Genomic DNA, 17,263 nt, shown 5'->3' with positions numbered 1-17,263 from the left:
AGTGGTGCGCGCTTTTAAATTTTATTTTGATTCCGAAATAATTCGCGGCGTTTCGTGGGTCCCAGACAAAATTTGTAAAACGTGCTACAATGGTCTTAACATGTGGATCCAAGGGAAACGTAGTTCACTTCGTTTTGGTGTACCAATGATTTGGACTGATCCAGGAGAGCACAATTCCGACAACTGTTACGCTTGCGCAAACAAATCTACAATACCTATGTAATAACCTAATAATTACCTGTAATAATTGTTAATTTTACGTGTTAATAATAAATAATATATAATAAATATTATCCAAATTCATTGAAACATAAAATCAATATTCTTGTCAAAATGAGATACCTTCACTAATTGTGAATAAAAGCGAAACGCGTCCATCGATTTTCATGATCTATGTCTCATTTTGCTTAAAGGTTATGTGACTTTGCGCGAAAGTAATACGACTTGCCTTTTTTTTCCATTTTGGATTTTTTATGAATTCAAAAAATAAAAAAATTTAATATTTTAGGCAAAAAATATTTTTTTTCTTCATACATTTATTTTTACCGGCAAAACTGTTGAGATTAAAGGAATTGTAATTTTTACAAAACGTTTTTAGTAGAAAAAATTCTGCGAATTTGAACGAAATTTAATTGTTGTTTTTGTACTGTAAACAAAAGAGACATACCCTTTAAAACCCGCCACAAAAGAAATGTAAGCTCGTCTAAATTCCACGCAAAAAGAAACTGTTTTGCAAATTTGCAAAAAGTAGTGCCAAACATCAACATACAACATTTTAAATAATGCAAACTTCATAACGTACAACAAAGATTCGCGCGCCTGAAAAATATGTACGCCTAAAGTGGACAACATTTTAATAATATCTCCCACAGAGAAAGTAATTATTTTCAAGTTTATGTTGTCTAATATTTATGTGGAGGAGTAGCTTGCGTGTGCGCTCACTAATTTCCGGCAGTCACTAACAAAGATTGTAAGCCTGCATACAACATAAAAACATACAAGGGTACATACATATCTACAAGCATCAAAACCCAATGGGAATTTTTATGTGCATGAAAAAAGAAAATAGCCTATGCCATACGTGCCATAAACGAGCTTCTTAGAAGGAAGCAATCATAGGCTTAACCTTCAACAAGCCGTGCGAAAGTAAATCTCGAATGGAGTTAGTTAGAGATGAATCTGTTTAATGGCTAACTCAGTTCAGTAAGGGCATTTTGAATCATGGTAAAAATCTGGTTATCAGTCCACAAAATTAAAATACTTCAAGCTTTTAGCAACGATCCAATACACAAAAAAGGACATCAACTCAAGATTAGCATATTTTATTTTTTTCTTTTTTTGTAAAACGGAAGTTAATACACAACAGAAATTAGATTGGCGAAGGCCAAAAATCTTCGCTGACGATCTATCTCATTTGCGAAGTACCAATAGTTCTTCGCACAAAGAGAGTGTAATCATCCCTACATGAGGCCGGTTCACACAGTGCGAGTGTGTCATTTTGCCAACGATGTATGCCATTAAATTCACAATACGAGTCGCTATTCCATCTTCTGCGGTACCCAAAAGAAAAGTCGTAGATATTTTTTTTTTTTTAAATAGTTCTATATTCCACATAGTTCACGCTTTTGTGCCATTTAAAAGGATGGTCATAAGAGAAAGATCGAGAGAAAGCTCTGCTTTTCAATTGCTTGATGTTGATGTCAGCGATACCAGCGTCATCTGCATGCGTCAGCAGCATCAAATTTTTGCTACACATAAATATTTGGTACTACTGCGACTACAGACTCGCTTTCAAAAATTATATTGAAGAAATCGTTCGACGAAGCGTCGCCTTTGGCAATACCTCGAAGAGGATCATAAAATTTAGACTTGGCGTCGTAGAGATATCTTCCTTTCTTGTTGTCCAAAAAATTCTTTAAAACTGACAAAAATGTGATGCTTGTCGATTTGCTTATCCAGGGTCCTTTCAACAACTATAAGCACTGTAAAAATATGTAAAATGGTGGATTCGTCTGAAGCTGCACTGATAAGGCTTTGTTGCTTTTAAGGCGCATTTTTGCCGTTCTCACCTGGTCTTGGTCCAGTGGATAGACGTGAGACTAGTAATTGATAAATGGCTATTATTGGATTATCGACTTTCCATGGGTATTGTGAATGTCGATTTGTAGTTCAATAAGCGACTGTGAATTATTTTTTAGTCGCTTATCATTCTACGGCTGTTTGTTTGTAGAAGACTGACTATTCAAATAAAATTAAGTTGTTATATTGGTTTTCTGGGCTTGTAAGTGAACTGATTTCGGTCATGTTTCGAATTTAGCTTGGCCTGGTTAAACCCTAGTGCTGAGGTCGTGGCAGTTAGCCTATCTATGCTATTTTTAACATTTCTTCTATCTCGTCACCTCCACGGCCGTATACTGTACGTATATTCTTTTTCCGCAGCCATGTCCTATCCATCTCATTTCCTTCACTGCTCTAATGTTTTTCTGATTTTGTCGATGATGTCTAGCAGTTGAATAAGCTACCTTTCCTATAGAGGCTCCGTTCATTCCAGGTACATATCCCTTAGGTAGGTGGATAGAAGTGGCTGCTGCCTCCGTGGCACACTTAGGCTATAGGTAGAAAGCCCATTGTGTTACCACAGTTTGACACCATTCAATTATCCTACCTGTTGAAAGAGTTGCGTCGGTATTTGAGACCTCCCCAAGGTCGTCTTAGAACGTGAATCCAGATGACGCTGCATGCTTTTACACACTGTAGGGCATTTACATAGCAGATTTAAGACTCCTTCCTCCTCTTCGTAGTCCTTAAAGCTTCTGCAACACCTTCGGAAAGGCACGCCGAGCTTTTCTGCATGTTTATCTAATAGACAGTGCCCGGTTATAACTCCCACAATGTTAGATATATCCTCTCTTATAATAGAGTATACCCTTCGTGACCAGAAAACACCCCCTTCTACCTTACCGTTGGAGTTTCGAGCCATCTATACAGATGACAATACTGCCGGGTGGATTGTTAATATCTTCTTTCCACTCTTCCGTGCCGTTTTCGAAGCGCTGCGGCCTGTGCTGTTCGGAATGAAGCAAAATTTATTTAAGATAAAAGAGTGTCCCTGCGCTTCTGGTTGCCGTTGGGATGCCTCTTTAATGTAAAGAGCAGCGAGCGTTGCCAACTGCTGTCCTGCCAAAGTTAGTGGCAGAGTGCCTCAAATAGCATTGAGACTGAACCTTTTCGCCTTGGTTAGAAACCTGAGGTTTACCTCTTTATCTAATACAGGCCACCACATGATCCAAATATGGAAATATGATGGAAATATCCATCGACAGATCCGCTTGATCCACGGCAGACTCATTCTCGCAGAGACTTCTGGTGTGGACTTGCAATGCTCTCTTAAACTGAATAAATTGGAGTGAGCCCACCAATTATCGCTACCTTTCCATCTTGACAAGATTGGTTACCTCTTCTCGCACAAAATTCGTTCTCGTTGTTCAGAGCGCACGAACGAGCGTATAATAAGGATTGAGTATGAACGCGCTATTCTAACTGTACATATATCTAGAAAGCCAGCCTTCTCATTTTGACTAGCCTTACACGAGTAGCTTTATGTTTTCTATACACAGTTTTAGTTGATAGGAACTAGTACGAATGTGGTATATTTACTTGCAGTCATTTAACCCTTATTACCATTTCTGGTGTTGAAAAGACTTTCAGCCAACACATCCTTCAGGAAGTAAGCACATTACTCAGAAGCTTTACTATAGTTGCTAACTTCCGGCTGGGTATATGCTAGCGGAATTATATGAAAGTAAGCGCTACTTTAATGCTATATAACATACTTTTTTCTCTGTTTATAATCCGTAGACTACAACAACACTCACCGAAGCTTTAGCACACTTACGCATTAACACCATAATTCATATAAAATACAAAGCGATGGGGTTAAGCGTTTAGCAGGCGCGAGGGTGAGGTGTGTGTGGCCAACAATTTTACTGCAATCAGGAAAATGTGAAAAAGTGCGCGTAACCTTTTCTGGAAAGAAATGTCACTTGCACGGCATAGCGCTGACTTTGCGGTTGGCAAAGAAAACACGCGAGCGCACACATAGATATACATAGGAAAATGCAGGCAAACAAACATGAAAACATGACTCATATAGGCATGTAAATGTGTAAATAGTATGTGCTCGTAGATTTATTGGCACACACCTAGTAGCTCAAGCATAGTAAGCCAAACGAATACACGTATGTACATACATTCATCCTACATCCTTCATCCAAGTGTTATTTAGCCGTGTCAAGTGTTGAAAAGTACCAGCAGCAACGGCAACGGCAACAGCAACAGCAACAGCAACATTAACAGTCAAGCGGCGAGAATTCACTTAAAAATAGACGCATTGTCGCGCACTTGATGACTGCATGCCACCCCGTAGTCGCTAACCCGCCACGCAGCCCTTAATCCACCGCGCAGTCTCCCCGTCCACTACCACTCTACTTTTACAGCGTCGCACAGTGGAAGAGCTCCATATAATTAATAAATTTTTAAAAAAAAAAAAGGTTGAATTGAGCAGACTGCCACGCCCACTACACTAGGTGGCGGATATATTGAATTCTATCCGATTTCAATGAATTTCCATTTGTGACTTAGATAAACAAAGGAAGACATAAATCTGAAAGATGGGTAAAAACGGTCAACTCCAACGCCCACCAGCCATCCGAATCCTGGATTCTAATGTGGCAAGGACTAGTAATGGACCTCCAAAATAGCAAAAATTTGGCAAAAGATCTATTCTTGTATAAAAACCCAGAAATATAAAAAAAAATATGTGTGGATTGGCCATCAGCCGCGGTTGATTTCAGTGAAACTCGGTTTGTAAGATACAAATTGATTTGATTAATAAAATCGGTTAGTATTTCCCGTTCCCGCCCACTAGGGTTGCCAACCGTACTATAATCTATATATATAATACGCGAAGGCATTTTTTTGTTCAGGATAAAAGATCTGCAAACTGGTTTTATTTTTTGGAATAGAGTTGCCACCTGTTGAACAATTAAATTCAAATTATTTCAAAATCAATGCCACCATATCAGGTGTCAAATTAAAAGGCTTGGACTGTATGGGCAATAAGGTTTTATTTTTTCGAAAAGAGTTGCCACCTTTTAAAAAATTATATTCAAATTATTAAAAAGGAAAAAGTTATATGAAACAACAAAAAATGTCAAACTATGGAGTGTTAAGAAATCTTTAATTTGAACGCTAAGAACATTTTTGAGACGTTGAACAAGGGTTGCCACCTGTTTAAAAAGTTAAATTCAAATTATTAAAATATGGTTATCAGTCGAAGAGGGTTTACAAAACTTTTATTTCTGAACTGTACTTAGCGGGGTTGCCACATGATTAAAAAATCAAATTCCACTTAATTCATCAGTTTATTAAAATATGTACCGAAATGTCAGGCGAAGGTGCGTTAACAAGGATTAAGCTTAAAAATACTTTTGAAGAGGGCGGCTAGCATTTGGAATATTTTTTAAGTTTTGAAATTAAGTTTTGGGCATTTTAACGCCATGCGGGTTCACTAGTATATAGTATTCTACTATTTTTTCAGTCTGCGTACTTTATACTGTTGGAAAAAAACACAGCATGCAAAAATACTATATATCTTCAGTTGTAAATAAATATAAAAATTTATATAAATATTTATTTGTTGAATGAAAATTATAATAAAAATGAACTTTTGATTTATATTAATTTACATTTTGATTGCGATAAATCATATGATACTTTCATAGTTATCAAGGAATTGTTAAAGATTGCCAAAAGTGCAAAGAAATATATTTTTTATAAAATAAATGCAATGGAAAGAAAAAATGAGGGTTTACGTTTCCTTTTAAATAAAATACTATATATATTTGAAGTGTACTATATTTTTCCTGATTTTTTTTTTTTTTTAAGTTTTTATTCTTGAAAATTAAACCACCGCCCACTATTGCGGGGAGGAAGGGCGAGGCTGTTCGCCAATCCCCAACATTTTTTTAAATTTCTGGCTTTTTATACAAAAATACGATCTTGCCCCAAATTTTTGCTACTTTTTAGGATCGTTACTAGTTCGTCAATACTTTAAGATACAAAATTCAGATAAATGGTGGGCGTGGCAGTTGACCGATTTTCACCATATTTCAGATGTATGTCTGCCTCGCGTAATACAAATTACAAATCGAATTTCATTGGAATCGGATAAAATTTACCATATCTGCCCTCTGGTGTGGTGGGCGTGGCAGTTCGACAAGTTTTCATACTTCTTCTTTTTTAGTGAAAGTGATTCAAATATCACATTTTAGTAAAATCAAGATACGTTCACTACCTTTTCCTGCAACTTTTATAGGGATCTGCGAGTGTGAAGCGGAAGATTGAGGAAATGGACGCAAGCGGAAGCAGCTGAAATTTGTCTGGCAATTACTTTAAAGCAGGGACCGTAACAGTTACAACTTTTATTATATAAATCGATCTATAACAATTATTTTTTAACTTCTGTTTAATTACTCCATAAATAACAATTACTTTTGATTTTTATCTAAATAATCTACGAATAACAGTTATTTTTGATTTTTATATAACATGTCTTAGACAACAGTTACTGAAGACTTTTATTCATAAAAGTCATCAATGCAAATCAGTTAGTGACTTTTTCTTATAAAAGTCATCAATATTAATCAGTCAATGACTTTTATTTTTTAAGTCATATGTACATATGTATTGATGACTTTTATAAGTAAAAGTCACTGACTGATTTTTTTTTTTATAAATAAAAGTCTTCAATAACTGTTATCTAATGCATATAATATAAAAATCAAAAATAACTGTTATTTCGTATTTATAAAATAATGTTTAGTTTTTTTTTTTTTTTTGCTCAAAAATTACAAAAACGAAATTAATTTTCAAATTTCATTCTCGGTGAAAGAAGAAAACGATTGGTATATTTCACTCAGTTGTAGAACATTTGCTTCATGATGAATTTTTCAACGACAGTTTTCAACAATAACTTTTATGTTCAGTCCCTGGTTTAAAGTATACATTCTCCCCATACTCCCCAGAATAAAACTAAAAATACATAATATTACCAAAATTTCCTTAACTCTGTAAGGACTAGGAAACATTATGAGGACTTGATTTGGAGCTACCCTTGCATACTATTGAACTTAATATGGCAAACGAAGACAAATCCGTTTTCAGTCGATCATTCAACTACCGTTTCTGAGCCGGTAAAATGCGTATTCGAGTTCCTATGGAAAAATTTCTCCTCATACAACACCGACTTCTTGTGTGTTTTGATAATTGCTAAAGCCATTTTTTCTCAGGAAAATACCGCTTAAAACCTGTTAAATAGTACATATTTAGAATCGAGTCAACCAATAGTTAAACACTGTGCGCCGCCACACTTACGCTTATTCCCAAACTAATAATTATGTAAATTCCCAATGTGAGTAGCGCTGCAGGCATTGGCTTTTGTTTTTCATTTCTAGTTGTTTTTTTTCACTTTTGATTCTTATAATTCCATGTCGTCGCTATGGTGTACAATACATACTTAGCGCCCTTTGCTTTGCTATTACGAGTATTAACGTTTTGTTATTGTATTTTTTTTTTTTCTTATTTTGTTGACTCTTGTTAACTTTTTCTCTACCTTGTTGTTTATTGCTTACAGAGTCCAAGTACTCGAGTGGTTTCAACAGTTGTACGTCCAAACAGAATCGTTCAGATCGGACGAGGAGTCACAACGTGTCCGTGAGGCGGGCAATAATTGCTATCGCAAGGAACACCATCCACTCAAGGCATGCGATCTGTATACTGAGGCCATATTTCTAGCGCCCGTCGAAGAGGATGCGGACAATACAACAGCGGCAATGGCACATGCCAATCGTTCGACAGTGCTGCATGATTACGGCATGTATGAGGTATGTATTAAATATTCGAATAGTAAATAAATGTGTGATTGATGAATTAGTGTATATATATGGGTAAATAGTGTGTAGATGTGTAATTGTGTGCTTTAGGTAAACACCTAGGCCGTCGTTCGATAAACAATTATTGAAATTATTTTTGAAGTTAATCGTTATTCCACTTCTGAAAAGCCACCAATGTTCACTTCACTAAAGTCTGCTGAAGCTTCTGCACACATGCAGAAAATTAATCATATTTCAATCAAATGTCACTTATATTTTTGATGGTTCTTCCCAATTTTGTCAACTCCGTGTAATTGAATGGATTTGAATTATCAGTTGTTGATTGGGGCTAACCAACGGAACGATACTTCCGCAGCTTTTTACAGCTGCGCAAGTATGATGCCATCAGATCCTGAAGATTTTAATGGCTTGAAAGAATTTATCACGCAGTCAGGCGATGGTCATCCAAAAGGTCAGAAAAAGCAGCACTGTCTCCACGCACTTTCCTTAAGGAAATTTCCTCCTAAATCCAGAGGATTCATGACACACTTCTACGTTTTCGAAGAAAGCCGTGCATGAAACTCTTTTCTATTCTTCCACTTGTAGATTCCCAGACAAACCTTATAAAGTTCCCAACCAGAAGGTGACTTACTGCTGCGGACTCTATTGAATAATCGCCTGCTTGACGGCAGAAAGCTCTACCGTCTGCCAAAGGCGTTTCCCTCTGCTTTCTGAAAACTCAGGAGACATGCGCTTTCAAGAGCATCTCGCGAGTTTGTGTCCAAACTTCCCCAAACTGAGTGACGCGAATTCGCATCGAACCCTGCAATAACACCATCTTTTCTTCGCTTGGCTCGACCTCTTCATCGTGCGGCATATAGGCGGATATTAGTCAAAGCTCCCCAGCTCCAGGGTGTTGGAGATTAATCTGAAGAATCTTCATTCACCAGAACCTCTCCATGAGCCCCTAGTTCCTACTTCGACCCTCCTTCAGAGGATCTGCTTCCAACTCTCTAAACGTCAACGTTCGCTCAACTTTCTTCGGCGCTATTGGAGCCTGGGGGTCATCAGCTTTGGTTCCGGTCGGAAGGATCCTAGTGACCCCCTTAGGAACATCGAGAGCACCGAGGGACGCTGCAATGAGCAATACCAGCACTTTCGGAAAGGCCCTAAGACCTCTCTAGCCAGATAACTCTCCAGTTTCCCCTCTAGCGACCTTTCTGGCTTCGTATCAGATAGCGTCGGAGTCACGCCGCCGGTTGCCTTCACCTGTGAGGCTACCGTAGACACCGCATCACTGAGCATATTTTTAACCCACTCGAGCCTTCGAGCATGCTGATCAGTTATTTGATCAGAACACTGCATGTCGTAGCGCTCTAAAATTTTGGTAGCCATGCGACGGTCCGAATGCGCGACAGGCCCCTGCTGGTGCTGACGGTTCCGCCAGGCACTACACCCTCGATACGCTATGCGATTTTGCACAGGCATTGACCGCGACTGGACGATTTCCGCTACTTTTGCCCGACATAGCCGACGCACCTAAAACGCCGGCCATGCAGGGCACACTTGTGCCCTTAGCGAGAGCCGAATTCGCCTACACGGGGCCATAACTTCCTCTCGGTATAGAGACGGCTTTGGGTATCGACACCGATGACCCTCCGCTTCTTGAAGCTTTGTCCTTGGCCAGCTCCGGTTTCCATACGACGCTGGTCGTGCAGGCCCCACCTATGGCGATGAGAGATGACTACTCCTCCTCAAAACTCCCAACCAGGGCAGAGATAGCTTTGGATGTCGGCTCCGACGATTCTCCGAGCTTGAAATTTGCGAATTTGTTTTGCTGTATTTTTGTTATTTTTTGTATTCATCTTGTTCGTACGACGACCTACCCGACGAGGAGGGCGCAGTGGTCTAAGTAATGTAAGGGCAAAATTAACAGTCCACCACGGCAGCGGCCCATGCCACAGCCAGGTTACCTTTACTCCCTGAGGCGGCCCGGTATCAGGAAGGCGCCGTAATGATACAGGCGGTGTGGTAAACACCCTGGCTACAAAAACCTCGGCGGGGTTGCGGCGCTTAACACCCTTGATTAGGAGGTCGGCAGTTCTTGGTCATCGTTCAAGAGCAGCTCGAACCAGAGGAAGGGAGTGCACTCGCCCAATACTCGAAGGTAAAGACACGATTGCACTACCACTAACTGATATAAACTGATCAAGATTCGACTAAGCTCCCGCACCAAGGGCAAGCAGCATGCCATAGCGAGAGCCAGCATGATGGAAATTCTTGAATTCATGTTGAGTTATTTTTTACGGGTCTTCATCTCAACTTGGCTCTCTCATGCAAAGCCGAGGTATATTATTCTTACTGTTTTTGTTTCGTTTGCGTAGATTTTGAAAACAACTAGGTACTTAAGTATTTAAACTTTTTTCTACGAAAGTTGTTTAAAAGAGACTACAAATCCTCTACTGCTACTCATTTTCTTCGGTTTACGAAGTTCGATATCTCGTCATCGCTTTTGTCATCATCTGCTACTCACAACCTGCCTCTGTTCTAAACCGAGCAGTAGATGTTATCCGTAAACTATACACTGTTCGACGCCCTAGGCTTTAGACACCTCTGAGCTCATTTACATTTCAACTTTGGCTCTATGGCTTTTCATGAGTTTTTCATAAATACATAGATACAGTTTTAGGAAAGATAACTTTTGGCCGGAAAGTATTGGCAGGTTTATTGCCATTTCAAATGGTTTCCGTTTCCAAGAATTAAGGTCCTCTAAAGGCAGCAGAATCCCTTTTTAGTTTATAAAGCCAAAAATTTAACCTGACGCTTGGCTTTTTTTATAGGATGGGGCAGCTCATTACCCTCAAATGGCTCAGTGAAACCAGGTTAAGCCTATTTAAAACCCCAAACCCAACGGAACCGCCGAAATACATTTCTCCAGGTGAGGAGATACGATTATTCGTATGTTTCAGCGCTCTCTCTTACATTCCAGTTCGTTTAGAACCAAGCGGGTTACAATTTCGTTGGTCAGGAAAATTTTCCGCCTAGGAAGAAGAATATGCATGACATTTTTTATGCACGAGGGAAAACGATTGTCCCTCCTTATGTTTGGTACTTTATCTTAACGTTGCATTATTGTCACCGAACCCAGCGTAAATACTTATCAATTCTGATGTGATCCTACGGATCCCTCATATTTCACAGGCTTCTGCATATTGTGAGCATCGCTTTTGACTATATTGACCAACAAAGAGGTCATTGGCTCCTTAACTTTATACGGAACTGTTTGGTACCAGAGGCCTATGGGTCGATTCACAGACAGTTTTTTAAAGTTCACGACCTAGCTTTTAGCTAGCTTTTCCAAACTTTTTAAAAATATAAATTAAATGGAGTCCATGCACAGCAAAAGTGAGTTCGCTATGCTTTTCTTCAGACTTAGCTAACATTTCTTCTTTTTCTTGGAGGTTTTCTGGTTCCACCGGTACAATATACTGAGATTATGAAAGACGTGTACGATGACAAGCTGTTCAAAAGGGCTCTGAAGGCTACCACAAAGGCTTTGGTATCGGATGACAATTGTTTCCAATTTTTCTATTGTACTCGTGTTTGAGATGAGATGAGATGAGAGATCGTTAGACCTCGGATGTACCTCGGATGTTTGCATACATTATGGTGTTTATAAGCAGATGTTTTCCGTGAGCTTCTATTTACTATGATTGCTGATAGCATGCCGTTTAGCTGATAGTTGTTCATACCAAATTATATATCCCGACGGGTTTTTCCTTCATGAAGCCCACAGCGGCACCTGCCATTCTAAGTTTTTAAGCCGCTTCGCAAAGATTAAGGTTCATTTGTAATATTAGTTTTGCTTCCTATTTCTGTGGGTGCTTTTGAAGTTCGCTGCTTCGTAGTCCATTCCTAATATTCTACACTTATCCCTGCATCGTTTCGAAATCGCCACGAATAGCCCATCCTCGTATCCCATATACGCGTGATGAATTACGAATTTGATAAAATCTTTCACGCGATTCATACCCGTATTTCAAGTCATTAATTTCCACTAAATATTCAGTGGTCAACTAAGCGTTGCTAATGTTTGGCTTTACAACGGCTAGACGACCTTGAACGGCGCGCACCTAACACCACAAAGAAAAGTCAAAGCTATGTTGTTTCAACAGCGCTCCTGCAGCTAACCGCCTGCTGCATAGCCCACATACGCGCGCTTTCGTGACTGTTGTATTGTTATCGCAATTTTAACATTGCTTTCATCTTTCATTTTGCCTTCATTCTTCGCGCTAACGATGGTTTTTCACATTCTTACTAAATTTTTTTTTTTGTTTTTGCCATTGAAAATTAATTAATTTCTGCTCTCCACTTAGCTGCACGTGAGAAAATTTTCTAAGTCGTGTAACTGCTAATTTTCCGCTGCTCATTTTGTCGTTTACCAGTAGCGTAACTTATTTTTTTCTATGTTTTTCTTACAGGAAGCCTACGACGATTGCTTGTGCGCCCTGGAGCTGGGCTATCCCGAAGAGTATAATGCGTTGATCAAACTACGCCAAGCCGCTTGTGCCTTAAAGTTGCGTAATTTTGCGCTCTGCGAGCTGCATGTGCACGAGCTGTTGCACATGGATCTCTCCGAGGCATTTGAGGCGCGCACACACGAACTCTGGCACGAATGCGAGGTGCTGAAATCGGAAAAAATCGACATGGGCGTACAGACGGACGATGATCATTACGCGGCGATGGCGCCGCCACCGCAACACATATTGCACGGGAGTAGCAGCAATCGGTTAAAGGTCTACGAAGTGTAAGTTCTGCTAAATTGTTATAGATGAACTTTTTAACTTTCACGTCTCTTCTCTCGACGCCAGCGCCTGGTCGGATACCTCGAATGCCATTACAACGACGCGCCGCGCCTATTTGCGCGCCACCACAGACATTGTCCGGCACATGCCCATTTTCAACGAGCACGCTGCCGTTTTTGTGTCCAGCGGCCAAGCGCGCATCTGCGATAATTGCGCCATCACACAATTCATACCATTTCCATGCGACTACTGTTCGAATCGCACATCCGTTTATTGTTCGCGTAAATGTCGTAGCCAGCACTCCTCCATACATGTGCTCGAATGTTTCGCCCACCAGATTGAGCTGTTCGAGGAGTTTGGCGAGGCGTTCGCCAAGCCACGTCTACTGCAGCTCGCCTTTCGCATGCTAATCACCGGTTTGCCACAAGTGATGCCGCACTGCCGCAAACGGCCGACTGTCAACAAGATGTGGAACGCCTTCAATGGCATACTCACCGAACGTACGGACATACCCTATTCGGCGCTGCTGCGCCTCGAAACGCACCTCGACAAAATCGACGCTGAGACGACTGTTTCGCTAGCGATTGCCGCGCACATACTGGCCATCTACTTGGCCGAATGCACCGACTTCTTCGAGCACCTCGATCTCATGATGCCCGCCCCAATGAAGTTGGCACGCAGCGAATGGATATTGCTGTCCGCTGCGCTACTGCTGCGCCACATTGGCCAGCTGAGGCACAAGAATCTCATACACTGCCCGTCCTTTGTGCTGCCCGCAGATCCGCACATACTCTCGCCACTGCACGAGTACAGTCTGTGGTCGGCGGTGAAACATGTGCGGCAGGGCCAATTGCATTTGCTGGCCGGTGATGTGACGTGTGTCGCCTATGCGGTCTATCCGCAAACGCTTAGCCTGTGTCGGCAATCGTGCGTTGGCCAAGTGTATCGTAAGCATTCGGGTCGGCAGGTGAGCGCTTATGCGACCTGTGATATACTGTTGGGCGCGTGCATTACCAACTGCTTTGTCTATGCTGGGGACTATCGACAATCGTTGCACGAGACACGGAGGCAGGACCTCAAGGCGCGCGGCATCGACTGCAAGTGCGACAAGTGCTTTCGTCCATATCCGGATGAGGATTTTGTAAGTGCCAGCTTAAAAGATTATACATACTTGTGTATTTTATGACACTCGCTAAACTAATCGTTATGTTATGTTACGTGTGCGCCAAATGTACGACTCGTTCGCCTTCCCTCTCCCCATGCCCACTTGAATATCCGCCAACCACATAAACACAGAACCGCGCGCACACACACTCACGTACTAGTACGTAGTTCATCTAAACGTGTACTAAATATATATGTATTCATTTTGTTATTAATGTACATATATACAAACATACATACATACATACATGTGAACATATGTTTATATACTTGAGCCAAAGTAGCCGAATAAGTGTGAATAAGTGTAAAGTGTTTGTGTGCGTATGCAGTAGTAGCGATTATAGTTAATTCCACTTTTCATTGCCTCCATGTGGGTGTGTTTGCTCTTGATGTTGTTATTGAATTCTTTTTCTTTCATTTTTTGTTCTATGGTTGTTCTGTTCCGAGTTCACATGGTCGTATTTGTGTTTCCGTTTGCGTTTGTTTGCCTACTCTCCTTCTTCATGTATGTGCGTGTATGTGTTTTGGCATTAATGTTTAGTATGTGTGTATTTTGCATTAGTGATTTCGAACTGACTTGTGTTCATTCGATATTTCAATGTTTACATAGTTTTAGGCGTTTAACGGCATTCATGTTTCTATTGTGCATTTTTTTTTCATAAGCAGCATATTATTTTTCTTTACTTTCGTTTCCTCATCCTTTCCTTTTCGTTTCATCATTCACTTGTACATTCACATTGGCTTTTTTGTTAAAAGAAATCATATTTTTTCTTACACAATTTTTTCTGGCTACTGATTATGTGANTCGTTTCATCATTCACTTGTACATTCACATTGGCTTTTTTGTTAAAAGAAATCATATTTTTTCTTACACAATTTTTTTCTGGCTACTGATTATGTGAAGATTATACCAGCTGACTGGTTATGTTGCGTTAACATTTTTTTTTAGGAGATAGCTATTTTGAAACTTACTGCCACAACAACTACGCATATGAAGATTACGAAAAGCGATTTTTACAAACTAATCTACCCTTTGGTTTTTTTTTTGGTAGTAATTATTCAGTGGCATTGCAGGAAACTGAATGGCTGATGAAATGTATATCGGTTCTCGTGGCAACCTGCCGCCTGTTCATGGACTGCTNTTTTTTTTTTTTTAGGAGATAGCTATTTTGAAACTTAATGCCACAACAACTATGCATATGAAGATTACGAAAAGCGATTTTTACAAACTAATCTACCCTTTGGTTTTTTTTTTGGTAGTAATTATTCAGTGGCATTGCAGGAAACTGAATGGCTGATGAAATTACTAAGCACGGTGCTGAATCATTTTGCCTGACAGGGAATGTATATCGGTTCTCGTGGCAACCTGCCGCCGGTTCATGGACTGTTGGGCTTAGGGAGCACTTAGTCAAAATCACTGTAATAATGAGCAGTGGCGAATCGCAGGCTTTCGAAAGAGCTTGTTAAGTTGCACAAGCGCCAACTTTCGGTCCTAATAGATATGCTGTTCGAATGTTATCTAATAGAAACCCATGCGGAACAAGTTAATATCATTTAGGATGAGGAAGAGGTAGAATCCGTCCAGCACTTCCTTTGTGAATGTCCAGCACTCCGAAGAAAACGCCTCAAGTTTCTTGGGGACCATTTCTTAGGGAAAGCTCCACTGGAAGGACTGCTTGGATTCGCCAGAGAATACTTAACTATAGCCTCTGCAGTGACATTGTTGAAGGCCCCCTCAATATCGAAGAAGCCCCCTACTGCATAATCTTCATGCCTGAAGGCTTCTTCTGGCCACTTTACCAATGTGTGCAGGGCGGTATTCACCGACCTTTTCTTTTTTGAGCCTTTGAAAGAAAGTCTCTTCAGCGTTTTTAGCAAAAACGGAGAGACTGATAGGCCTAAAATCCCCTATGGGATTTTCGACACCTTGCATCTGCGCAGGTATGATGCCATCGGTCCCCAGCGACTTTAATGGTTTGTTTGAACGAATTTATCGCCCGGACCATGTGACGATCGTCCAGAAGATCGGATAAGTACAGAAACTGGGGGAAGATTCTACATGAGAATATAAGTAAATTTTTCCGTATACAAATATCAGTTAGAAAAAGTTTATCTAACAGCGGCCAAACACTTAGCAAAAGTACAAGCGCCAAAATATTACTAGTATAATTAAATATGTATTAGGGCTCCACTTGTTATCTCTCTTCAAACATGTTAACTTTTTAATAACAAATTCATAGAGAATGTGAATGAAAGATGGCAAGTGGAACACTTTTGCTAATCATATAAATAGTAGGCAAGGCATCCGCATTGTGACTGGAGGTCTAAAAAGGCATTGCATCATTGGATTACAAGCAACTAGAACTGTGCGCACCCTGGAATGAGCACATTCTCTGTTATTGCGCCCACCATCAGTGCGGCTTTACACCTGGCAAATCCACCATAAATCAGGTATTCACAATACGCCAAATCTTGGAAAATAGGCTCGATACACACCATATATTTTTAATTTCAAAACCGCTTTCGATAACACGAATAGAAATGGTCTTTACGCCGCGATGTCTGAATTGGGTGCCCCCGAGAAACTAAAATGGCTGTATAAAATTACTTTGCGCAATACCACCAGCTCCATCAGAATTGGGAAGGACCTCTCCAAGCCGTACGAAACCTTGCTCTATAAGTCACTCATCATACCCGTACTGGTAAATGGCGTAGAAGCCTGGACAACGGCGTCATCAGAGGGGGTGGCTCTTGGAATAATCGAGAGAAAGATTTTGCGGAAGATTTACGTGCCTTTACGCGTTGGCGACAGCGCNAATAATCGAGAGAAAGATTTTGCGGAAGATTTACGTGCCTTTACGCGTTGACGACAGCGAGTACCGCAAACGATGTAACGATGAGCTGTATGTGGTTTACAACGATATGAACATAGTGCAACGTATTTAAATACAGCGGTTTCGCTGGCTAGGCCATGTCATTCGACGCCGACGCTCCAGCTCTTCAAGTATTCAACGCGGGCCGCGATGCTGGTAACAGAGGACGAAGAAGCCCTGCTATGCGTTGGAAAGACCTAATGGAGAAGGACTTGGCTTCAGTTGGCACAGAAGAGGAGCGACCAAAATCGCTTAGACGGTTACAGAGCCAGTGAAGAAGAAGTCTGAATGGGGGCCGCTTTCCTGATGATTTTATGCACTAGTTTTTATTCTGATGCTTTAATCAAAGCTGGCAATATTTGTGGTAGCTGTTCTTGGAAATTGTTGTGAGCGATTCCACTTACCCTTCTTGGTTGACGCATTCATTCTGTCACTACGTCACTGCTGGTGTCATTTCAACGTTTCCTTACGAAAAAAAATAAACTGAAAT

General features: G+C 40.5%; 2 protein-coding genes across 3 annotated transcripts in view; one reads left to right on the top strand and one right to left on the bottom strand.

The window, feature by feature from the left end:
* Positions 1 to 17,263, bottom strand: part of ZnT35C (solute carrier family 30 member 3) — a 220,484-nt gene that overhangs the window by 183,321 nt on the left and 19,900 nt on the right. The window lies entirely within an intron of this gene.
* dao (down and out) overlaps positions 1 to 17,263 on the top strand; it is a 42,688-nt gene that overhangs the window by 17,119 nt on the left and 8,306 nt on the right. For both annotated transcript variants that reach the window (XM_017610716.1, XM_017610715.1), the window contains exons 2-4: positions 7,694 to 7,943; positions 12,413 to 12,738; positions 12,803 to 13,877. In XM_017610716.1, the coding sequence (XP_017466205.1) occupies positions 7,694 to 7,943; positions 12,413 to 12,738; positions 12,803 to 13,877 (1,651 nt within the window). The remainder of the gene's footprint in view (positions 1 to 7,693; positions 7,944 to 12,412; positions 12,739 to 12,802; positions 13,878 to 17,263) is intronic.

The sequence above is a fragment of the Rhagoletis zephyria genome, unplaced genomic scaffold, assembly GCF_001687245.7.
Source record: "Rhagoletis zephyria isolate East Lansing unplaced genomic scaffold, Rhagoletis_zephyria_1.1 Rzeph_scaffold_00334, whole genome shotgun sequence".
NCBI lineage: Eukaryota > Metazoa > Arthropoda > Insecta > Diptera > Tephritidae > Rhagoletis > Rhagoletis zephyria.
This window is presented reverse-complemented; position numbering and strand designations above follow the sequence as displayed.